The 27,500-nt window shown below is 40.6% G+C and overlaps 1 protein-coding gene across 1 annotated transcript in view; it reads left to right on the top strand.

The window, feature by feature from the left end:
- The window catches only part of si:dkeyp-14d3.1 (transmembrane protein 132C), a 441,788-nt gene that overhangs the window by 376,668 nt on the left and 37,620 nt on the right, over positions 1-27,500 (top strand). The window contains exon 6 of the mRNA XM_062051096.1: positions 26,851-27,059. Within this exon, the coding sequence (XP_061907080.1) occupies positions 26,851-27,059 (209 nt within the window). The remainder of the gene's footprint in view (positions 1-26,850; positions 27,060-27,500) is intronic.

The raw sequence follows: 27,500 nt of genomic DNA, 5'->3' as shown, positions 1-27,500 counted from the left end.
TATATTGTAGCGTCCCGGAAGAGTTAGTGCTGCAAGGGGTTCTGGGTATTTGTTCTGTTGTGTTGATGTTGTGTTACGGTGCGGATGTTCTACCGAAATGTGTTTGTCATTCTTGTTTGGTGTGGGTTCACAGTGTGGCGCATATTTGCAACAGTGTTAAAGTTGTTTATACGGACACCCTCAGTGTGACCTGTATGGCTGTTGATCAAGTATGCGTTGCATTCACTTGTTTGTGTGAAAAGCCGTAGGTATTATGTGATTGGACCGGCACGCAAAGGCAGTGCCTTTAAGTTTTATTGGCGCTCTGTACTTCTCCCTATGTCCGTGTACATAGCGGCGTTCTAAAAAGTCATACATTTTACTTTTTGAAACAGATACCGATAATTTTGAAACCGATACCGATAATTTCCGATATTACATTTTAAAGCATTTATCGGCCGATAATATCGGCAGTCCGATATTATCGGACATCCCTAGTTCTAACAGAAGAAGTCCGTCCACAGTCACGTTCATTAGGAATTTCCTTGACTCTTATGTGTTTTGGGTTTGAAGATGGCTCTGTCGTTTAACAAAAGCTGAGTACAATAAAATAGCTTTAATGCAGTCTATTAATGATTTTATCCACTTTCTTTTTGCCAACCTCCTTAATATGTTAAAAACAACAAATTACTCTGTCACATTGACCTGTGATAATTGTGCTCGTATACAATTCCAAAGCAAAGTCTTTCACTTCTGAGTAAAGCAATTATTAAATGAATTTGCTCGTTCTGTGCTAATCACGGCAATTATTTCCAGCTACAGTATGTCACTGATTTTCGCTGATTGGGATTATATTGTGTTTCCAGGGGGAGGTTCAAGACATCAGTTTCTACAACATACACAACAGAAAAACTCTGCTCGTGGTCCTAATCTTTTTTTTTTGCTTTTCATTGCATTTGTAAAGCGCCATGATCATCACCAACTGTTACTTCATCACGTCATTACGTACCACCCACCTCCCAAAGGAAGCCACCACAGCGTCAATGCCCTGCGAGAAACGCTTGATCAAAATTGTCCCATTTAATCCAAAAGACTCAATATGACAAAACGTAGTGATCGTTCGAAAAAGAAACCCCAGTTTGTCACTTTTCATGTGTCAGGTAAACCGCGATAAAGGGGGCCATATGAATCCAGCTTCCTACTGTAGTAATCGCGCTGTTTAAAGTCAAATTCCACCATTCACACACTTATAAATGTGAGTAAGACCTGAAAAAATACAAGACAAATTCAGGGACGAGCTTGCAGACGAAAGAAGACTAAAGTTGCATTGCTTACAAACAGTTTCAGCCTTGTGTGATTGTCCCATTACCTTTGTGTTGGTCATATTGTGCCGAGCAGCCTGGACAGGGATGTGAAAAAGAGTGGCTAATTTGCATACGAGACCAAGCTGATTGGCACTGCCGAGACACACACAGCGAAGTCCGTAAAGCTGCGCTTGATTGAGCAAGGCACCAAACTCCAACTGAATGTGCAGTGATTGACTAACAGGGCGTCCAAATCACATCAGTGGCGCACAACACCCCTTCATCAGTGCCCGCCCTGTGCACTCGCACATAATGCACATGCCACTGCCGCCGTGGTTTTTGTCCTCACTTCCTCGTTTACGTGACAGAGATGTTGACTTGTGATAGCATCTCATCGTTTCTCACCGGTTTGATTGTATCACTTGTGAATCTTCTAAATGGTAAATGGGTTATACTTGTATAGCACTTTTCTACCTTCAAGGCATACTCGCCAACCTTGAGACCTCCGAATTCCAGAGATGGGGGGGGTGTTGAGGTGTCATCATGACACAATGATGACACGATGATGATGCAATGATGACATAATGATGACGCAATGATGCCGCAATGATGACACAATGATGACGGAATGATGACACAATGATGATGCAATGATGACACAATGACAACACAATGATGACGCAATGATGACAAAATGATGACACAATGATGACGCAATGATGACAAAATGATGACACAATGATGACACAATGACGACACAAGGATTACACAATGATGACGCAATGATGACACAATGACGACGTAATGCTAACACAATGATGACGCAATAATGATGCAATGATGGCACGATTATGACCCAATGATGACACATTACTGACGAAATGGTGACGCAATGATGACACAATGATGATGCAATGATGACACAATGATAACACAATGATGATACAATGATGACACAATGATGACGCAATGATGACAAAATGATGACACAATGATGACGCAATGATGACAAAATGATGACACAATGATGACACAATGACGACACAAGGATTACACAATGATGACGCAATGATGACGCAATGATGACACAATGACGACGTAATGCTAACACAATGATGACGCAATAATGATGCAATGATGGCACGATTATGACCCAATGATGACACATTACTGACGAAATGGTGACGCAATGATGACACAATGATGACGCAATGATGACACAATGATGACGCAATGATGACAAAATGATGACACAATGATGACGCAATGATGACAAAATGATGACACAATGATGACACAATGACGACACAAGGAGTACACAATGATGACGCAATGATGACGCAATGATGACACAATGACGACGTAATGCTAACACAATGATGACGCAATAATGATGCAATGATGGCACGATTATGACCCAATGATGACACATTACTGACGAAATGGTGACACATTACTGACGAAATGGTGACGCAATGATGACACAATGATGATGCAATGATGACACAATGATAACACAATGATGACAAAATGATGACACAATGATGACGCAATGATGACAAAATGATGACACAATGATGACACAATGACGACACAAGGATTACACAATGATGACGCAATGATGACGCAATGATGACACAATGACGACGTAATGCTAACACAATGATGACGCAATAATGATGCAATGATGGCACGATTATGACCCAATGATGACACATTACTGACGAAACGGTGACACATTACTGACGAAATGGTGACGCAATGATGACACAATGATGATGCAATGATGACACAATGATAACACAATGATGATACAATGATGACACAATGATGACGCAATGATGACAAAATGATGACACAATGATGACGCAATGATGACAAAATGATGACACAATGATGACACAATGACGACACAAGGATTACACAATGATGACGCAATGATGACGCAATGATGACACAATGACGACGTAATGCTAACACAATGATGACGCAATAATGATGCAATGATGGCACGATTATGACCCAATGATGACACATTACTGACGAAATGGTGACGCAATGATGACACAATGATGATGCAATGATGACACAATGATGACGCAATGATGCCAAAATGATGACACAATGATGACGCAATGATGACAAAATGATGACACAATGATGACACAATGGCGACACAAGGATTACACAATGATGACGCAATGATGACGCAATGATGACACAATGACGACGTAATGCTAACACAATGATGACGCAATAATGATGCAATGATGGCACGATTATGACCCAATGATGACACATTACTGACGAAACGGTGACACATTACTGACGAAATGGTGACGCAATGATGACACAATGATGATGCAATGATGACACAATGATAACACAATGATGATACAATGATGACACAATGATGACAAAATGATGACACAATGATGACGCAATGATGACAAAATGATGACACAATGATGACACAATGACGACACAAGGAGTACACAATGATGACGCAATGATGACGCAATGATGACACAATGACGACGTAATGCTAACACAATGATGACGCAATAATGATGCAATGATGGCACGATTATGACCCAATGGTGACACATTACTGACGAAACGGTGACACATTACTGACGAAATGGTGACGCAATGATGACACAATGATGATGCAATGATGACACAATGATAACACAATGATGATACAATGATGACACAATGATGACGCAATGATGACAAAATGATGACACAATGATGACGCAATGATGACAAAATGATGACACAATGATGACACAATGACGACACAAGGATTACACAATGATGACGCAATGATGACGCAATGATGACACAATGACGACGTAATGCTAACACAATGATGACGCAATAATGATGCAATGATGGCACGATTATGACCCAATGATGACACATTACTGACGAAAAGGTGACGCAATGATGACACAATGATGATGCAATGATGACACAATGATGACGCAATGATGACAAAATGATGACACAATGATGACGCAATGATGACAAAATGATGACACAATGATGACACAATGGCGACACAAGGATTACACAATGATGACGCAATGATGACGCAATGATGACACAATGACGACGTAATGCTAACACAATGATGACGCAATAATGATGCAATGATGGCACGATTATGACCCAATGATGACACATTACTGACGAAACGGTGACACATCACTGACGAAATGGTGACGCAATGATGACACAATGATGATGCAATGATGACACAATGATAACACAATGATGATACAATGATGACACAATGATGACGCAATGATGACAAAATGATGACACAATGATGACGCAATGATGACAAAATGATGACACAATGATGACACAATGACGACACAAGGAGTACACAATGATGACGCAATGATGACGCAATGATGACACAATGACGACGTAATGCTAACACAATGATGACGCAATAATGATGCAATGATGGCACGATTATGACCCAATGGTGACACATTACTGACGAAATGGTGACACATTACTGACGAAATGGTGACGCAATGATGACACAATGATGATGCAATGATGACACAATGATAACACAATGATGATACAATGATGACGCAATGATGACAAAATGATGACACAATGATGACGCAATGATGACAAAATGATGACACAATGATGACACAATGACGACACAAGGATTACACAATGATGACGCAATGATGACGCAATGATGACACAATGACGACGTAATGCTAACACAATGATGACGCAATAATGATGCAATGATGGCACGATTATGACCCAATGATGACACATTATTGACGAAATGGTGACACATTACTGACGAAATGGTGACGCAATGATGACACAATGATGATGCAATGATGACACAATGATAACACAATGATGATACAATGATGACACAATGATGACGCAATGATGACAAAATGATGACACAATGATGACGCAATGATGACAAAATGATGACACAATGATGACACAATGACGACACAAGGGTTACACAAGGATGACGCAATGGTGACACAATGACGACGTAATGCTAACACAATGATGACGCAATAATGATGCAATGATGGCACGATTATGACCCAATGATGACACATTACTGACGAAATGGTGACACATCACTGACGAAATGGTGACGCAATGATGACACAATGATGATGCAATGATGACACAATGATAACACAATGATGATACAATGATGACACAATGATGACGCAATGATGACGCGATGATGATGCAATGATGATGTAATGATGACACAATCCGTTCATAAATGAGTATATCCGTTCGGCTACCGTGTTCAATGGAGAAGTCTGATCTACAAAATGTGCAGGCAGCATACTTCTTCCCCTTCAAGCTGTCCTGGATGAACTGAAATTATTTTTTTCCAATCATTTTGGAACTTGCAAGCGTACTTCTTCTTACTCGTCGTCGCCATGTCTCTTCTTCGTTCTTCTGCTTCGTCTCTGTTGTGTTTTTGGACATTTGTCAGGTTCAAACACTGATGACATCTATTAATCAGACAAGAAGCAAGGAACCATGCACAGACAGAGTTCAATTAAGCTCATGAGGAGAACGCATGGAGCTGCACACTTAGTCGCAGTCTCGCCCTACGCTCTAAGATTCAGCTCCTGCGTCCCTCTATTTATTCAGGAGTTCCACAGTCAACATCACTGAGGCCGCCTCTAAAAGGAGTGGTCACATATATTAGGGGGGACGGCGTGGCGAAGTTGGGAGAGTGGCCGTGCCAGCAATCTGAGGGTTACTGGTTCAATCCCCACCTTTTACCATCCTAGTCACGTCCGTTGTGTCCTTGAGCAAGACACATCACCCTTGCTCCTGATGGGCCTGGTTAGCACCGTGCTAGGCAGCTCCCGCTATCAGTGTGTGAATGTGTGTGTGAATGGGTGAATGTGGAAAATAGTGTCAAAGCGCTTTGAGTTCCTTAAAAAGGTAGAAAAGCGCTATACAAGTACGACCCATTTACCATTTACCATTATGCAAAGCAGGTCCAGTAAGCACAATACGTGACGGAATGTGCTGGGGGCCTTGTGATTTCGCCTTGTCTTCGCTTCGTCTGGGTGCTGTCGTCTTATCTGCGTTGAGGTCAATGTTGTCTCTGCTTCGTCTGCGTGCTGTCGTCTTATCTTCGTTGAGGTCCTTGAAGTCCTTGGCTGTTAGCGGGCTAAAACAAAGATAACATCTGCGGCTGAGGCCACCCCTCAGACAAGAAGTTTCGTCCTTGCACAGATACAAAAGTCTAACTTGAGAACAATAGCTAATAACTATAGCAACGGACTTCAAGCATACTAAAGTTGTGTGATAATATATATACACTACCGTTCAAAAGTTTGGGGTCACATTGAAATGTCCTTATTTTTGAAGGAAAAGCACTGTACTTTTCAATGAACATAACTTTAAACTAGTCTTAACTTTAAAGAAATACACTCTATACATTGCTAATGTGGTAAATGACTATTCTAGCTACAAATGTCTGGTTTTTGGTGCAATATCTACATAGGTGTATAGAGGCCCATTTCCAACAACTATCACTCCAGTGTTCTAATGGTACAATGCGTTTGCTCATTGGCTCAGAAGGCTAATTGATGATTAGAAAACCCTTGTGCAATCATGTTCACACATCTGAAAACAGTTTAGCTCGTTACAAAAGCTACAAAACTGACCTTCCTTTGAGCAGATTGAGTTTCTGGAGCATCACATTTGTGGGGTCAATTAAACGTTTTAAAATGGCCAGAAAAAGAGAACTTTCATCTGAAACTCGACAGTCTATTCTTGTTCTTAGAAATGAAGGCTATTCCACAAAATTGTTTGGGTGACCCCAAACTTTTGAACGGTAGTGTACATAATTATTCTAACAACATTACTACTCGCCGTAGTTTTGAAGCAATGCATGATGGGAATCCGGATGTCGCGTGTCAGTGTATTAACGTGCCGGCTGGAATAAACACACGCTGAGAAATAGCTCCGTGCCTGCCTACTTTATGGGTTGTAGATAAACCTATGGATAACGGAGACATGTATAATAGTCTCCTTTTCAGGTGAGCGGGGACGCTAAAGGCAGTGCCTTTAAGGCATTGTTGTCCGGGTGGAAATCGGGAGAAATTCGGGAGAATGGTTGCCCCGGGAGATTTTCGGGAGGGGCGCTGAAATTTGGGAGTCTCCCTGGAAAATCGGGAGGGTTGGCAAGTATACTTCAAGGTACTCAAAGTGCTTTGACACTATTTCCACATACATTCACACACTGATGGCAGGAGCTGCCACGCAAGGCCCTAACCACGAGCCATCAGGAGCAAGGGTGAAGTGTCTTGCTCAAGGACACAACGGACGTGACGAGGTTGGTATAAGGTGGAGATTGAACCAGGAACCCTCAGGTTGCTGGCACGGCCACTCTCCCAACCGCGCTATGGCGTCCCCCTCTCACATCCTTACAGAGCCTCGTAGAGAACGCCGCCCAGGGCAATGGCCCACGTGGTCCATATATAGAACCGCCACTGCCTACATTCAATGACTTACCACTATCAAATCCATACAACATCAAATACGAATGCGCGCGTTTGATAACTGGCAAATACTGCAGGGAATTCAGCTTTATCTGAGATCAATAAATATGCTGTACATGTGATGATTTCTATGTTTAGCGCATCTGTTTAAATTCTTAGATTATAAACAAGCGCACATGAAAGACTGTTTGAAATGGATCTATTGCTGACAGCTTTTTTTCCACTCGTCTCATATTTTTAGAGGCCCCCCTCAAACTTGGGTCACGAGACTCAAAAAACACAACCAAGGAAAGTTGAGACTTGGACTCAGCAACTTTGTGTCTGTAGAATCCTAATAACGAATCGTCTGCATGAGTCTCTGCCTGCAGTCTGTTTCCGATGAGATAAGTGATTGAGAAGTTGCGCCGCATCCCGATGTGCCCGCCCGCTGTGCAAGAAAGCTCCCTTCGCTTTCATTTCCGCCTGTTTGAAATGGTCAGTCCTCAGAATGGACCTTAGATCGAACTAAATTAAAGCCTATTATAAAGCCAGGATGAAACAAAGTCAAAACCTGGGATATTTTTGACACTCGGATCCACCTGTCCATGTCTGATACGGCCCGATATGGCAGATAAGGATTGTTAAGGGGAGTTCCGTAGGGAAATTAAACTGTGGGCAAAGATGTTTGAAAAGAAAAAAGTCCCATCTCTGCTGCCTGTGGGATCTTGGGTCAGAGCATTCATCCCGCATGCTCGCTGCTCTCAGAGAATGCAAACACAGAGTGACATTAAACCTGAATAATGAATCGCTGTGCACATAAAATGATGCACTCACTTGTGGCCGTATGATTATAGTGAATTTGAAAAGGCAAAGGTCAACTAAGATCACATTTCCCCCTCTTTTTAACTGTTGTAGTTGTATCTTAATTCCACAAATCTTGTCTGACGTGAAGGCAAGAATAATGCCCTCATTATTTCGCACGAACATTCCTCCCTCCAAATTTACAGCTTTGACAGCTCATTGACCGAATGTATAAACTACTTCTTACAGCCTGTCCCCCCTCTTAAACAGCTCTATATATAAAGGACACATATGATGCAGGCATGTGATTTTTCCGTCTAAAGTCGGAATTCCGTCTTTTTTAATCTCGGGGGAAAAAAATAATAATCTCCCGTTTTTCGGTGTATTTTTTCCGACCCTAAATCAAGATTCGAGACGTTGTTTATATTACGCCGTAGTTGATTGGTCGATATGTTCCTTGTGACCAATCAGGACATCTGTTATGAATGATGACGTAATTTTCTTTTTTTTTTTTTTTTTTTTTTTTTTTTTTATAATGTCCTGCCCAGCTTCTCGGGCAAATCATATAGCAGATGTAGATGCCCATATCGGCTGTTCAGATTTACTTTACAAAAGAGAAGTGTAGGATACTTCTCTTGTTGCCTTACTTGTATTTTGACTTTATTAAATGTATTTATATTATCATTTGGTGCAGCCGGGCCGGAGCAGGAGGGGATAGAAAGAGAGAAAAAGGAAGACAGAGGGGGGAATTGTGGGGACAAGAGGGGGATTAGACAGAGAGACAAAAACAACAACAGCAAACACAACAACAACAACAACAACAACAGAGCAACATCAGCAAATACGACATGTACAAATATGATGGTAAAAGTATTAGCAAATAAGCAGTTAGCGAAAATTAAAAAAAATAAAATAAAATACAGAAATGACAATGAGCATTATTACACTAAAAATGGAGCAATATGAATACCAATAGAAATAGTGCTATTGATAATAAACAATACCAGTACTTTACCTTTATTATCAACAATACAATTGTTCAAATGCAACAATACATATACGTAATGATAACTTGAGATACGAAAGTTAATAACGTCATCATACCGCCATTTTCCATATGTAAACGATGTCGGTTCTCGAGAGTAAGGACGCTTTACGATTAAAATAAATTGATAAACATGTCAAAAATAAGTTTCGATGGGACTGGATGGAAAGGGAAATCACTGATACTGTTGGGAAGAAGGAAGTTACGACTTTGTTCGGTGATTTTATTCGGAAAATCGATCGTCCCGGAAAGGTTTTGTGCACGTGGTGTCATGATAATATTGACTATGGATCACGAGGTTTCAAGGCTTTACATGCGAAACGCCAAAAACATATGAAACAACTTGAAGCAAGGAAAACAAACTAGCTGGTACTTTTGGATGTCAACCGAAAGTGAGCAAACCTTACGGACTTCATCCTTTGTTTACATCGAGAGGAAAGATCCACCCAAACAACCCACTTCAGTTGCAGACAGGGTTGTTAATAATGAGGTAAGCTAAAAAATATTTGCTTGCGAAATACGCATGTTTGTTTTAAATATTAACCAATTATTGCTTTGCGGAATATAAATGGGTTTTTCTAAAAATAAAAAGCCACGTGAAAATATATTATGAAATTACAGAAATTCAAAGAGTCGCATTATTGAATCCAGTTAACAATTTATTTGAAATAAATTTGCATATAATACTATTTTGTAATATTAAGTTCTTATGTAGTCTCTTGAAACTATTGTCAGTGGTGTAACAATCTTGAAGGTAAATATTTTCACACTTGTTTCATGCACTATGTCAGTGTCCTCACATTATTATTATTTCCTATATTCAAATATGAGTAAACAATACTAAACACGTTTAATTATTTTCATAAATGTATATCCTATTTTGGCGAAAAGAATGAAATGTTTACATTTGGTATTTTGTTAAATACATTTGCAAGGAAAGCTCATGTTAGGGCTGGGCTCTCCGAGAAAGCTAATGTGTGAAGTGAACTGAAGTAATGTGGTAATACTGTAAATAAACTGTAGATACCGTAATTTCCGGACTATAAGCCGCACCTGACTATAAGCCGCACCAGCTAAATTTAGGAGAAAATACAGATTGCTCCATATATAAGCCGCACCCGACTGTAAGCCGCAGGGTTTTGATGTGTAATTACCGTAGTATATAGGGGTTCCTGCTACCACGGAGGGGATTGTCGGGACAGAGATGACTGTTTGGGAACGCAAAGCGTCCCATTTATTAACAATAAATCTTTCAATCATTCAATCAAACTTTCACATCTTTGACATGGCGAACAGCATTCGTGCAGAGTACAAATAATACAACGGTGCAAAGTAATACAAAGTGCTCGCCTGTACGTTATCAAAATAACCAGCCTACCGGTGTATGAAAAGTCAGTCTTTAATCATTGTGTCATCGTCTTCCTCCTGCGTACTAAAACCACCGAAATCCTCTTCGTCGGTGTCGGAGAAGAACAGGCCGTACATAAGCCGCACCGTTGTATAAGCCGCAGGGACCAGAACGAGGGGAAAAAGTAGCGGCTTATAGTCCAGAAATTACGGTGATAACACTGATCAATGTGACACCTGTGGATGTGAAATGAACACAAGATGTAAATATTAGTGACTAAATACTGTTGGGACTGAACCATATACAGTGATTCATTAGGATCATTGGGTTATGTATGTTCTATTAATGATGTTTTCATGTCTTTAAACACTAAAATATTTTCTTCAAATGGTGCTGTCTTTGTTAATTTTAGCATGTTAAATTGGTGAAAAACCAGGAGCTTCGGGGGGCGTTGCCCCCCTTGTTCCCCCACCAGTGCCCTGGTGGGCTGGACCTGGCTGGGGGCCTTCGTCCCCCCGACCCCCGGAAATGTTTTCAGTCTTTTTCATTGCGGTCAAATCACTTGCCTGATGATGGTACTCTCGGCTCTTCTGATGATTGCCTCAAAGTTTTACATTTTAAACTGTAGGTTTTAATTGGTATGTTCTAGGGTTGTACGGTATACCGGTATTAGTATTGTACCGCGATACTAATGAATCATATTCCAGGCTGACCATATTCTGAAATCCCAAAAAGAGGACACATATATGCGTGCCAAGGCCGGGACTTGGTGAAAATTTGCCAATGATACTCGAACTTGCTTTATAAATAATATATTTATTTAAATAAAGCATTTTTTCTCCTCTGTTGACATCAGTGTGGGCACTAGGAATTTTCTAAATGGGGTCCCACCGTAAATTTTTGGGGTCCCACTTTTTTGTAAGCGTTTTGAAAAAAAATTATAAACGTATGCATTATCCTGTTATATCTCACATTCTATATTGTGAAAAGCTCTTACATACACTACTGAAATGCTCTCACATACACTACTGAAATGCTCTCACATAAACAACTAAAATGTTTCAGTAGTATGTGTGCAAGGATTTCAGTTGTGTGTATGAGAGCATCTTACCAGTGTGTATGAGAGAGGCTGCATTCCGGTTCCAGTCACCAATAATGCCCGTCCCTTTTCAGACAAGCTTTTTTTTTTAAAGCCAAGTTGTTTGTGAACAAAATGTCTGCCTAACTGCCGACAAGTAGCTTAACCGTTGGTTTTTATTCAGGATGTCTCTGTACGTTGCTGCATTCATCTTAGTCTAGTCAGGGAGGTGACCAAGAACCCTGTGGTCAAGAAACAAAAAGGTTTGCACCTAAAATCTCCGATACAAAGTGACACAAGCGGTCCTGCTGTGTGTTTACTTGTGCCCTGTATTTTAGTGAAGTCAGCTACACAACAGCTAACTACTACCTTAGTTCAGTGATTCTCAATTATTATTCTCAATTGTTACGACCCCCCACTGCAGGAAGAAGAAAACCTTTTGCGCCCCCAACTCTCCGCCAGGACTATAAGTAGTATAATTTATCCATCAAATTATTATGCATCGTATCCTTATTAACATTAGAGAAAGCAAAAAAGAAATATAGATGAACTTACATCAAATGATGCCTTTATTAACATTGTTTTTTAGTCTGTAATAGACAAGATGAACTTACATCAAATAATACTTTTATTAACATTGTTATTTAGTCTGTAATAGACAAGATTTCAAGTGCATCAATTTTAATGGATATAAAAAACAAATATACTCCCTATTTAGACATTAAACATTTTTTGACCGACTTGAACCATTTCATACTAAAAAATAAAATTAAATAAACTCAATTTAAATAAATACATTTAAATTGAATTACATTTTTTTATTATTAACATTGCAACACATGCCAATACGGCCAGGTTAACTTATAAAGTGCAATTTTAAATTTCCCTGGAAACTTCCGGCTGAAAACGTCTATGTATGATGACGTATGCGCGTGACGTCAAGGGTTGAAGCGGAAGTATTAGGACACCATTGTATCCCGATACAAACAACTCTGTTTTCATCGCAAAATTCCACAGTATTCTGGACATCTGTGTTGGTGAATCTTTTGCAATTTGTTCAATTAACAATGGAGACTGCAAAGAAGAAAGCTGTAGGTGGGATCGGTGTATTAGCGGCTGGCTGCAGCAACACAACCAGGAGGACTTTGAGTTGGATAGCAGACGCGCTACCGTGAGTACAGCTTTCCTCACCTTGACTTCCTCCGTCTCCGGGCCGCCGACCACATCGATGATCGGGTGAAGTCCTTTGTCGCGCCGTCGATCGCTGGAACGCAGGTGAGCAAGGGTCGTGATGAGCAGATGAGAGCTGGCGTAGGTGGAGAGCTAATGTTTTTAGCATAGCTCTGTTGAGGTCCCGTAGCTAAGTTAGCTTCAATGGCGTCGTTAGCAACAGCATTGCTTGGCTTTGCCAGGCGGTACAGCATTAACCTTGTGATTACAGGTCCAGAGTTTGGTAGTATTGTTGATCTTCTGTCTATCCTTCCAGTCAGGGGCTTGTTTCTTTTGTTTGTATCTGCATTTAAGCACGATGCTATCACGTTAGCTCCGTAGCTAAAGTGATTCGCCGATGTATTGTCGTGGAGATAAAAGTCACTGTGAATCTCCATTTCGCGTTCTCGACTCTCATTTTCAAGAGGATATAGTATCCGAGTTGGTTTAAAATACAAATCCGTGATCCACAATAGAAAAAGGAGAGAGTGTGGAATCCAATGAGCCCTTGTACCTAAGTTACGGTCAGAGCGAAAAAAGATACGTCCTGCACTGCACTCTAATCCTTCACTCTCACGTTCCTCATCCACGAATCTTTCATCTTGGCTCAAATTAATGGGGTAATCGTCGCTTTCTCGGTCCGAATCGCTCTCGCTGCTGGCGGCCATCATTGTAAACAATGGGGAAATTTGAGGAGCCCTTCAACCTGCGACGTCACGCTACTTCCGGTACAGGCAAGGCTTTTTTTATCAGCGACCAAAAGTTGCGAACTTTATCGTCGATGTTCTCTACTAAATCCTTTCAGCAAAAATATGGCAATATCGCGAAATGATCAAGTACGACACATAGAATGGATCTGCTATCCCCGTTTAAATAAAAAAAATTCATTTCAGTAGGCCTTTAACAGCCTCAATCTGTAAGGACATGCCATCATACTGTATGAAAAGGCCCTTCTAAGCCCTTCTACTATGAACTACACATGCACCTGATGCATTGAAGTGAGCAGTCTGAATGGTTTAATTGCTCCTCTCAAGCCAGACGCAGCCCGAGCCCACCTTCATGCTGCCTGCTCCCATCGCTCATATATACCATGGATTGTTTCTGTCTGGTGAGTTGTTAATTTCCTGGGCTGAATCTAGAGACAGCCTTAATGTGCTCTGTAAGTATTCTCCCGTTAGCTGCCTAATGTGTCTGATTAATGTGCCGGCAGATCCCCCTGAACATTTACGGCTCTTTGTGAATTGAAATGACAGAGTCTGTCTACTTCACCGCACGACTCACACTTTGCGAGGAGGGTGATTTAGGGGTTAGAAGGGTAGCTATTTCAAGATGGGTGTCTTAGTATATTAATAGTCTGATTCGAAACTATGTTGGCGAGAAGCGGAACGTGGTAAAGTGTTATGTACTGCTTGTCAGCAGCCTTGTTTTCCGTAATGGTTTTTGCTTAGATTATTGATGCAGGAATAGATCTAAGAAATGCCAGCAGGATTTCATTTCACTATGAAAGATCCGTATGTTAATATACTGCTCGTGATTTACATATTCCTCTCTTTGAAATAACAGCGGTAAAGTAACCCCGAGGGGCAAATAGCTTTTGTCATTTGCAAAAAACAAACACAATTCATACGGTGTTCCTCCATTGTGGCCTGGGGCATTTAGTTAGGCATTACTCAGGCGTAAGGCAGTTATTGGAGGGGAAGCATTCATTTGTACAAAATAATGATGTATTTATGAATATGATAAAATAGTATACCGTAATTTCCGGACTATAAGCCGCACCTGACTATAAGCCGCACCAGCTAAATTTAGGGGAAAATACAAATTGCTCCATATATAAGCCGCACCCGACTATAAGCCGCAGGGTTTTGATGTGTAATTACTGTAGTATACAGGTAAAAGCCAGTAAATTAGAATATTTTGAAAAACTTGATTTATTTCAGTAATTGCATTCAAAAGGTGTAACTTGTACATTATATTTATTCATTGCACACAGACTGATGCATTCAAATGTTTATTTCATTTAATTTTGATGATTTGAAGTGGCAACAAATGAAAATCCAAAATTCCGTGTGTCACAAAATTAGAATATTACTTAAGGCTAATACAAAAAAGGGATTTTTAGAAATGTTGGCCAACTGAAAAGTATGAAAATGAAAAATATGAGCATGTACAATACTCAATACTTGGTTGGAGCTCCTTTTGCCTCAATTACTGCGTTAATGCGGCGTGGCATGGAGTCGATGAGTTACTGGCACTGCTCAGGTGTTATGAGAGCCCAGGTTGCTCTGATAGTGGCCTTCAACTCTTCTGCATTTTTGGGTCTGGCATTCTGCATCTTCCTTTTCACAATACCCCACAGATTTTCTATGGGGCTAAGGTCAGGGGAGTTGGCGGGCCAATTTAGAACAGAAATACCATGGTCCGTAAACCAGGCACGGGTAGATTTTGCGCTGTGTGCAGGCGCCAAGTCCTGTTGGAACTTGAAATCTCCATCTCCATAGAGCAGGTCAGCAGCAGGAAGCATGAAGTGCTCTAAAACTTGCTGGTAGACGGCTGCGTTGACCCTGGATCTCAGGAAACAGAGTGGACCGACACCAGCAGATGACATGGCACCCCAAACCATCACTGATGGTGGAAACTTTACACTAGACTTCAGGCAACGTGGATCCTGTGCCTCTCCTGTCTTCCTCCAGACTCTGGGACCTCGATTTCCAAAGGAAATGCAAAATTTGCTTTCGTCAGAAAACATGACTTTGGACCACTCAGCAGCAGTCCAGCTCGTTTTTCCAGGGTCAACGCAGCAACGGTGCAAAGTAATACAAAGTGCTCGCCTGTACGTTATCAAAATAACCAGCCTACCGGTATATGAAAAGTCAGTCTTTAATCATTGTGTCATCGTCTTCCTCCTGCGTACTAAAACCACCGAAATCCTCTTCATCTGTGTCGAAGAAGAACAGGCCGTAAATAAGCCGCACCGTTGTGTAAGCCGCAGGGACCAGAACGAGGGGAAAAAGTAGCGGCTTATAGTCCGGAAATTACGGTATATTGTAACGCACATAATTGGCAGACCTCAACACAATAGCTGTTCTACACGGACCAAGATTCTCTCTACAAACATACACTGCATTGCCAAAAGTATTTGGCCACCCATCCGAATGATCAGAATCGGGTGTCCTAATCACTTGGCCCGGACATCATCATCATCATCATCATAGCAGTCTGTCGGGGGCGACAATGACTGTTTCATTTCAGTCGGATCATAGACCTCCACTCAGCCCTGTCTTTTGCCTTCAGCTGCCAGGTTGCAGTGTCGATCTTCAGTTCCCTCAAATTCCGTTAAACGGTGTCCTTGTACCGTAGCCTTGGCCTCCCTCGGTTTCGTTTCCCTTCCTCCAGCTGTGAGTAGAGCAGATGCCGAGGGAGCCGCTCGTGACTCATTCTCTCTACATGCCCGACCCATCTCAGGTTCGTTTGGGTTAAGATGTCATCCATCGATGGCAGTCCAGCACGACTTAGGACCTCTGTGTTCGGGATTTTGTCTCTCCAGGAGATGTCCATGATGGTCCGAAGGTGGCGCATCATGTAGGCGTGAAGTTTTCTGACTCGCAACCTGTAGAGGGTCCAAGTTTCAGCACAGTACAAAAGTGTAGCTAGCACAGTTGCTCTGTACACTTTGCACTTGACGCAAATAGAGACATGCCGGTTGTTCCAGAGTCTTTCCCTTAATTTCCCAAACACAGCACCCGCTCTCCCCATCCTGAGTCTGATCTCATCATCAAGCTTGGCATTTTCTGTCACTGTGCTTCCAAGGTACTTGAATGTCTGGCATTGCACAAGTGGGTCTCCCATGACACAGACCTCCCCTGGTAGGGAGGATGTGGGCTCATACTTGGGTGGCTGGTACAAGCATTTTGTCTTCTTGATGTTTATTTTGAGGCTAAACTGACTAGCTGTTGCTGCAAACTTGTTCACAAGATCTTGCATGTCTTCTACATTGTGCGCAACTATAGCACTGGCGTCCGCAAACAGCAATTCTCTCACAACCTTTACTGTTGTCTTGCTCTTTGTTCGAAGGTGAGCAACCTTGAACAGACAAAAAGGCCCGGACACAGGTGTACAAAATCAAGCGCTTAGGCATGAAGTCTGTTTCTACAAACATTTGTGAAAGATCGGGCCGCTCTCAGGAGCTCAGTGATTTCCAGCGTGGAACTGTCGTAGGATGCCACCTGTGCAACAAATCCAGTCGTGAAATGTCCTCGCTCCTAAATATTCCAATGTCAACTGTCTGCTTTATTATAAGAAAATGGAAGAGTTTGGGAACAACAGCAACTCAGCCACCAAGTGGGAGGCCATGTAAACTGACAGAGAGGGGTCAGCGACTTCCTGAGAGTTCGCCGATTTCCTGCACAGTCAGTTGCTACAGAGCTCCAAACTGCATGTGACCCTCCAAGTAGCCCACGTACAGTACGCCGAGAGCTTCATAGAAGCAGAATTTTATTTTGAGACCCCCCCCATTTAAAAAAATATGTACACTACCGTTCAAAAGTTTGGGGTCACATTGAATGTCCTTATTTTTGAAGGAAAAGCACTGTACTTTTCAATGAAGATAACTTTAAACTAGTCTTAACTTTAAAGAAATACACTCTATACATTGCTAATGTGGTAAATGACTATTCTAGCTGCAAATGTCTGGTTTTTGGTGCAATATCTACATAGGTGTATAGAGGCCCATTTCCAGCAACTATCACTCCAGTGTTCTAATGGTACAATGTGTTTGCTCATTGGCTCAGAAGGCTAATTGATGATTAGAAAACCCTTGTGCAATCATGTTCACACATCTGAAAACAGTTTAGCTCGTTACAGAAGCTACAAAACTGACCTTCCTTTGAGCAGATTGAGTTTCTGGAGCATCACATTTGTGGGGTCAATTAAACGCTCAAAATGGCCAGAAAAAGAGAACTTCCATCTGAAACTCGACAGTCTATTCTTGTTCTTAGAAATGAAGGCTATTCCACAAAATGGTTTGGGTGACCCCAAACTTTTGAACGGTAGTGTATACTTTTTGTTAATGTGAAACAATTTGTATACTTTTGTAGAGGTTGCCTCCTAGTGGGTGCTGCTGATCACTCACTTGCACTTGAGTCCAGCGTTCAGAGTTCCACAAAGCTTTATTGCTCATCAATGTTCGTAAAACGACTCTTGACTTTTCGGTCCGCCCCATCAAATATTTGTAGCTTCCTTCTCTCCAAGCCCTCCTCCTCCATCCACTCCCGACCGCTACTGATAAAGGCAACAGGTGATTAGACAACTAGCCCCAGCTGGGCAATCTAATCACCCGTCAGCTGTGTTCCAAAGCCAGCCCTGGCACACCCCGCTCCAAATTTTCTCGCAACTTTCTGAAAAAAACGTGGCAAATTCTGGCATTTTAGGCTTTCAATCACAAATCAATCAGCAACCACGGAAAAAAGGCCAAAATATCCTGGAAGGCCTGGCTTACTGTTTTACACTGCTATGAAAATCTAAGGACAATAATCTATAGTAGTTAGTTGGTAAAGACAAAATATATGGACCTTTTACACTTTTGATTAAAGACTCCTCGTGTATAACTTGAGCTGCCTTTTGCAGTGAAACTTAAAACATAATTCATGTCACAATCCATTCCAGACAGATGCTATCCAGTCTGAAAAATAAAGCTAATGTGCCTCACCCGGAAAGGAGAGCCTTTAAATGGACGTCTGCCAAAGGCACGCAAACTCTCAGCAGACTGAGCGTCATGAGCGAAAGAGGAGAACAATGAGGTACGATAAGAAGCAGGGACCCCTCTGACATCTTTATCAGTTCAAACACTCACACACGCTGGGAGCGTCCAATCTTCTCCATGACCGGTTGTCGCCTAGGGAGAGACGCCGCCCTTGTAGAAATGTTCAAAAGTGTCATTGAATAACTCACTTGGACCATGTTGCATTGCGGTGCGGAGCGGCGAGCATCTTTGGGTGTTGCCCTGTCATGTCCAAAAAAAAAAAAAAAAGTATTGTCATTCTACAAGACACACACAATAAAGTGTGTCTTGTATTTATTTATATTTATATTTTATATTTTATATTTTATATTTATATTTATATTTATATTTATATTTATATTTATATTTTATTTTTATATTTATATTTTATATTTATATTTTATATTTATATTTATATTTATATTTATTTATATTTATATTTATTTAACACAATAAATAAATGCATGCAAGATTAAATTGCTTTTTTATATTTATATTTTATATTTATAATAGATTCAATTGTTTTTTTATATTTATATTTATATTTTATATTTAGATTCAATATTTTATATTTAGATTCAATTGCTTTCTTCTATATATATATTTTATATTTATATTTTATATTTATTTATATTTATATTTATATTTGTATTTATTTAACACAATAAATAAATGCATGCAAGATTCAATTGCTTTTTTGAGAGGTGACTAAATTTCCAGAGCAAACACGTGAACCGTATAACACACTGGTATACAACAATGTACAATAAAATACAAATAAATAAAAAATAAAAAAAAAGGTATATGCACATTACATTACTGCTGTGTTTTTCAACCACTGTGCCGCGAGCTTATCTAACTCCACCTATTTGGGTTAAAAATATTTTTTGCAAACCAGTGATTATAGTCTGCAAATTATGTGTTGTTGAGTGTCGGTGTTGTCTAGAGCTCGGCAGAGTATCCGTGTAATACTCTTCCATATCAGTAGGTGGCAGCCGGTAGCTAATTGCTTTGTAGATGTCGGGGAACATATTCAATGTAATAAAGACTTAATTCAGAGTTATTTAGTTAGGGTTAGGGTCAGTATTAGAGGGTTATAATAAGGTCATGCAGAATAAGGCATTAATAAGTACTTAATAATGACTAGTTAAGAGCCAATATGTTACTAATTTGCATGTTAATAAGCAACTAATTAATGGTGAATATGTTCCCCATACTAAAATGTTACCATGTTTTTTTTACTCGTGCATAAAATGAACCATGCATGAACATCACCTTGTTCAAAGAATAAAACCAACACAGTGCATAAACTCACAACAAATTACACACCTGCAAATCACTCAGCTGTTGCCGTATCCGTAATACGCCGATAAGGAGAAGTTTGTATTTACACTATGAGTCGGGTGTACCTTGACCTCCGCCGAACCCCTGAGGCCGACTCACCGAACCCCTAGGGTTCGATCGAACCCAGGTTAAGAACCACTGGTTTAATAGACACAAGGAAACACAATTAAGCAGGCCTGGCCCTAACCAATCTGGCGCCCAAGGCAAGATTTTAGGTGGCGCCCCCTCACATCGGCAGTGAAGTGTATATACTCACAAGAAACCGAATTGCTTTGTCTTTGACCTTTTTTTTTACTTAAAGAAAGCAAATCAACATATTATATGAGAATGTTATGTTATGATTATCTTTAACCGAATCACAGCAGGGCTCAAATTAAAAAACAGCATTCCCTCTCATGTGATATTGCTTAATTGACATTAATGATGTGCACTTTAACAACTAGGCTTACAACTATACCTAATATATAAAGGGGTGGAAAAGTGACTATTACCTGCAGGGCAAACATTAGCTAACCAGAAGGCAATAACAATGTAAACAAAAAACACCTGCTTAAAAGATCTAATACAAATGTCCCTGAGGAATGTAAGGTGGGAGTACTGTAATTACCTAACGTTACATTATTATTTTCCATAACAATTTAGCCCCCTCCACAATATTAACCCGACGTTAAAACAGAACTAGCTATTTATTGATTAGCAATTGCCGAATCATGTAACATTAGCTTAATGCTAAAAAGCCAGGTAACTATCACATTCTGTAACAGACAAATAATTTCATGTAGGCTAACGTTACCTACCTGCTACCTCTGTCTTTTTCTCGTTTCTCCTCCTCTTCTTTTCTATTTTTTCTTCCCTGGGCACCTGACAGTTTTGGCCGTTTTGACATCTTGTGTTGATTTTTTGATGTGGTGATGTCCAAAAAGAGTCATGATACGGGAAGGGAGGGGGCGCACCGTGCGGGGGGCGGGGGGGGCGTAATGTTGTAACAAATAATATTTCTATTAAATAGGCTTTACTTTGCATTTTAATTAACGTGGGATTATTTTTTGTATTTAGAAATAATAGTACCAACTTTTTTTTTTCTTTTTTTTTTTCTCCAACATTTGTGGCACTGGCGTGGCGCCCCCTGATGGACGGCGCCCTTAGCATTTGCCTATACGGCCTATGCCACGGGCCGGCACTGCAATTAAGCATATAAAGTCAACTTATATTTCCACTCCACTGGTACTTGAATATACTGTTAAGGAGTGTATAATGAAGTAAGATGTAGAATGTGCAGACATATTAGTTTGCCAGTGTTATTTCCACACTTGAATGTGATGTGGCAGTGTTGGAAGTCGCACAAAACAGCAGAAGGCATCAAACAGAAAGTTTGTGTCCGGGTCACAAAGAATACCCTGCCCACGCCTCAAGATGAACGGTTGTTTATACTTCTATCTCCAAGTGGATAAACAACTTGGGATTACAAAAAAGCGACATTTCCCAAGACTATCAAATTCTACGTGGTTTCAATCACAGTCCTGTGATGCGATCAATGGGACTGACGGACTGACGAAAAAAATGGAAATATCAGCCTTTGCCGTCCTGATTAATTACGTCTATTCAAGTCTGCACTTTTACTGGATGGCCCTCTTGAGGCTTTTTGTGTTATTATTTGTTGTTTGTAGAAGCTGTATCATAAAGCTTTTAAAGAGACGGAGGGGGGGAGGATTCTGGACATTCATCAAACCGTGATACAGCTGAAAAAAGAAGTTCAAAGCTAACGAGCAGACAACAAAAGAGTTGCATCTTTCCGTAGCACAAAATTGGCTCGGTCATTCTTTTTGTAATGCAATTTATAAAACGGATTGCTTCGAATGTGGTCATTCTATCAAGAAACTGCTCTCCTCTTCCCTGGTTCCATCTGTCGGTACCTCTTTTAGCTGTGGGCAGAACTTTAAAGAAAATAGTTGATGTTCAAAGATGTCCTTGCTGCCCTCCTCCTCCTGTTTTATACTGGGAGTGGAACAAATAAACAATATTTTGTCTTATTCATCATACCTATAGTTATACTACTACTGTATTAGCGGACCCTTCAGTAGTCTTCCAATAAACTTGGATGGTGGAATGCTGCTTCGATTTGTGTATCATCTAAAGCAGGGCTATTTTACTGGGGGCCAAATCCAGACCGGGAATGAAAACCATACAGCCCCCTGAGATGAGTTCAAAACTTTGAAAATAAACATTTTTGCAGCAAATCCCTAAAAACCACTGTGGACCACTGTAAACACATTGGCAGATCCTTGCGTTGACATTTGAACCTTGCTGGCAAACATAGAAACACTGGGGTTAAAACTGGTGATTTACAAACCCCGTTTCCATATGAGTCGGGAAATTGTGTTAGATGTAAATATAAACGGAATACAATGATTTGCAAATCATTTTCAACCCATATTCAGTTACAAAGACAACATATTTGATGTTCAAACTGATAAACATTTTTTTTTTTTGCAAACAAACATTAACTTTAGAATTTGACGCCAGCAACACGTGACAAAGAAGTTGGGAAAGGTGGCAATAAATACTGATAAAGTTGAGGAATGCTCATCAAACACTTATTTGGAACATCCAAAAGGTGAACAGGCAAATTGGGAACAGGTGGGTGCCATGATTGGGTATAAAAGTAGATTCCATGAAATGCTCAGTCATTCACAAACAAGGATGGGGCGAGGGTCACCACATTGTCAACAAATGCAGGAGCAAATTGTTGAACAGTTTAAGAAAAACCTTTCTCAACCAGCTATTGCAAAGAATTTAGGGATTTCCCCATCTACGGTCCGTAATATCATCAAAGGGTTCAAAGAATCTGGAGAAATCACTGCACGTAAGCAGCTAAGCTAAGCTTCGATCCCTCAGGCTGTACTGCATCAACAAGCGACATCAGTGTGTAAAGGATATCACCACGTGGGCTCAGGAACACTTCAGAAACCCACTGTCAGTAACTACAGTTGGTCGCTACATCTGTAAGTGCAAGTTAAAACTCTCCTATGCAAGGCGAAAACCGTTTATCAACAACACCCAGAAACGCCGTCGGCTTCGCTGGGCCCGAGCTCATCTAAGATGGACTGATACAAAGTGGAAAAGTGTTCTGTGGTCTGACGAGTCCACATTTCAAATTGTTTTTGGAAACTGTGGACGTCGTGTCCTCCGGACCAAAGAGGAAAAGAACCATCCGGATTGTTATAGGCGCAAAGTGTAAAAGGCAGCATGTGTGATGGTATGGGGGTGTATTAGTGCCCAAGACATGGGTAACTTACACATCTGCGAAGGCGCCATTAATGCTGAAAGGTACATACAGGTTTTGGAGCAACATATGTTGCCATCCAAGCAACGTTACCATGGACGCCCCTGCTTATTTCAGCAAGACAATGCCAAGCCACGTGTTACAACAGCGTGGCTTCATAGTAAAAGAGTGCGGGTACTAGACTGGCCTGCCTGTAGTCCAGACCTGTCTCCCATTAAAAATGTGTGGCGCATTATGAAGCCTAAAATACCACAACGGAGACTCCCGGACTGTTGAACAACTTAAGCTGTACATCAAGCAAGAATGGGAGAAAAACGGGGTTTGTACATAACTAAGGCATTCCTCCCGTCACCCCTTTAGGTCCCCTCCTTTTTAGCAGTTAAACATTTTTTGTGGTGTGATTTATGAAACTAAGGTGCTACTGTAGCTTGTTTACTTCAGGTGCAGTCCGTAGTCATGTGTTAAACTTCTTTAGTTATACTAGCAGTGTTCCTCAGGGTTCAAATTTATGTCATCTCTTTTTCATTATTAGTGCTTTTTAATTGGTGGCCTGCAAGTTTAGTAAAAAAAAAAACGTGTGATAGACTAACATTTTGCAGAATATCCTTAAAAACACTGTAGTGCTGCTATAGAAATGATCTTTGACAAGCTTTTTTTTTGCAGAAGGTCCTTTAAAACAGCGGAGTGCTCTTGTAACTCCGACGGACAGACCAAAATCAAATGTCTACTATAGAAGACACTTGTTCTTTGGAATGTACAAAATAAAAAAGTAATAAGCCCCCCCCGGTCTCTAGCTTTCTGGAAATGAGGCCCCCAAAACAATTTAGTTGTATATCCTTGATCCGCAGTCCACTTCAGTGTTTTTCAACCTTTTTTGAGCCAAGGCACATTTTTTTCATTGAGGCACACCACAAGCAGAAATCATAAAAAAAAAATATATATATATATATATATATATATATATATATATATATATATTATTATTAGGGACCAAATCCCTTTGGGACAGAGGACCCTATTGAATTTCTAGCATTTTATTATTATACCGCCGCCACTTTGAGCTGTAATTTGACCCCCTTTAACATGCTTCAAAACTCACCAAATTGGACACACACATCAGGACTGGCAAAAATTGCGATCTAATCAAAACATCAAATCCCAAAACTCAAAATTGCGCTCTAGCGCCCCCTAAGAAGAAAACACAGACAAAACTGCCTCTAACTCCCAGTAGGAATGCCGTAGAGACATGAAACAAAAACCTCCATGTAGGTCTCACTTAGACCTAGCTTTCATACACTGGCAACCCCCAGCAAAAATCAACAGGAAGTTTGCAATTCCCCCTTCAAAACAAAAGTTGAGTAAAAACAGTCACCTTTTTTCAAACATTATCTCCTCTGAGCACGTTTGTCGTGTCGGCCTCAAATTAGCACAGGAGAGAGATTGAACCTTTCTGATTAAAAGTTGATGAAAGAGTTTTAATTACTGCTTTGGTTTGGATTTTATGAGCCCTCAAAGTCGGTCCCGTCCATCGCTGCTTGCGGCTTTAATTATTTTTTTATTATTTTTATTATTATTATTAATTATTTTTTATTGACAATAAAAAGTCGTTCTCGCAATTGTTGGATATGAATTCAAACCATAACCAAGCATGCATCACTATAGCTCTTGTCTCAAAGTAGGTGTGCTGTCACGACCTGTCACATCACGATGTGACTTATTTGGAGTTGTTTGCTGTTTTCCTTTGTGTAGTGTTTTACTTCTTGCCTTGCGCTACTATTTTGGTGTTTTTTCCTGTTTTGTTGGTATTTTCCTGTTGCAGTTTCATGTCTTCCTTGAGCGCTATTTCCCCGCACCTGCTTTGTTTTGGCAATCGAGACCATCTAAGTTGTGCGGACGCTATCCTTCTTTGCGGGGACATTGTTGATTGTCATGTCATGTTCGGATGTACTTTGTGGACGCCGTCTTTGCTCCACACGCTGTAAGTCTTTGCTGTCGTCCAGCATTTTGTGTTTTGTTTACTTTGCAGCCAGTTCAGTTATAGTTTCGTTTCGCATAGCCATGCCTAACCTTCAATGCGTTTTTCGTAGCGGCACTCGCCTTTTCTTTATTTTTGGTTTAAGCATAAGATACATTTTTACCTGCACGCTTCCTACTGCTGTCGTCTGCATGTTGTGATCACGACAAACCATCGTCACCTCACACGACCGGTTACCGACACCTACAAAGCAATTAGCTCCTTGCGCTGTACAGACACTCAAAAACGGCACATTAATTGTGAATTATAATTACTGGTGTGCAAAAAATATTTTTAACCCAATTAGGTGAAATTCTGGCTGCTTCTTCTTTTTTTTTTTTTTTTTTTTTAAAAGCTTTATTTATAAATTTCAATTACAAACAGACGAGAAACAAAAACAGTACAGAACAGTACAAAAACAGTACAAAACAGCGCCAGGGGGTTGTAAATTCAAAGTAAATAAAATAGAATACAAAAAAGTATATATATAATAAACCTTGTTGCTGCTTCTGTATCTGCCGCCTAATGACTGAGCTACTTCATTTTCTGGGACTTGCCACAGGGCATTTCCTGTGAGACGGGATTCGAATAAAGAACCAACTCTTTTTCTTTACTATAGTGGCCTCGATAACGGGATCCGGTTCTCAAAAAGGGATTCGAGTCCATGGAATCGGTTCTTTTCTTATCGAACAACCGGGAGAACCGGTTTCGAACATCATCCCTACTAATGGGTGCCATTTTGTGGTCCTTATACATACACCATAGTAATACTTGTATCTCTGACTACGGTTGACAATCCATCAAGCGGTTCAAAGTCATACTAAAACATTTTGACAGATTTTTGAGCGCCGTGTGTAAATGTTCTTTATTTTCAATGGAACATTTAAAGTTTTGGTGTTTTACTGGCGTCATATTGCAGTCTACACGGCCCTGCGATGAGGTGGCGACTTGTCCAGGGTGTACCCTGCCTTCCGCCCGATTGTAGCTGAGATAGGCTCCAGCACCACCCCCTGCGACCCCGAAAGGGATAAGCGGTAGTAAATGGATGGATGGATGGCTAATCTCCCACGGCACACCAGACTTTATCTACTTTATAACCCTTTCTCTTCTTCTTCTGTACTCTGTCTCTTCTGCAGGTGTCAGAGAGGTGTGACTATGTTTTTGTGAATGGCAAGGAAATGAAGGGCAAAGTAAAGATGGCAGTGAACTTCACCTACACCTATCTGAGTGCTCAGCTGGAGCTCAACGTGTGGATCCCTCGACTTCCCCTCCAGATTGAAGTGTCTGACACGGAGCTGAGCCAGATAAAAGGGTGGCGGGTGCCCATCATGGCCAGCAATCCCAGGTACGGCGTTGGCATACAGTATTGTGCGTTGATCCTTCGACAAACTTGGTTGTGAAGCATCATGTTCAAGTTACTGATTGGGCTGCAACATCCATGCAACGCCTCGGAAAAATATTATTTCAATGTCCAACACAAAACTAAAAAAAACAGTACCCATTCAATTTGCAGTGTTCTTCCAGTCACAAAAACTTTTCATGAGACTGCCTTGAAAAATGCTTCTTCAAATGGCAAAAAATATAAACAATTAAAAGGTTTAAAGACACTCAAGGCTTTGAACTATTAAAATCCAAATAACAAGAGCCAAGCTATATGTTCTGCACTATAAGTCGGCATGTTGTGGGTGATCTACTAAGACTGCATGTACAATTGACAACATGTACATAAGTGGTGAAAACCACCCTATTTAAATAAAAATGTTGTGTGTATAACAGCTGTCACCAT

This window comes from Entelurus aequoreus, linkage group LG06 (assembly GCF_033978785.1).
Source record: "Entelurus aequoreus isolate RoL-2023_Sb linkage group LG06, RoL_Eaeq_v1.1, whole genome shotgun sequence".
Classification (NCBI taxonomy): Eukaryota; Metazoa; Chordata; class Actinopteri; order Syngnathiformes; family Syngnathidae; genus Entelurus; species Entelurus aequoreus.
The sequence above is the reverse complement of the archived record's forward strand: the minus strand, read 5'-3'. Positions and strand labels throughout refer to the sequence as shown.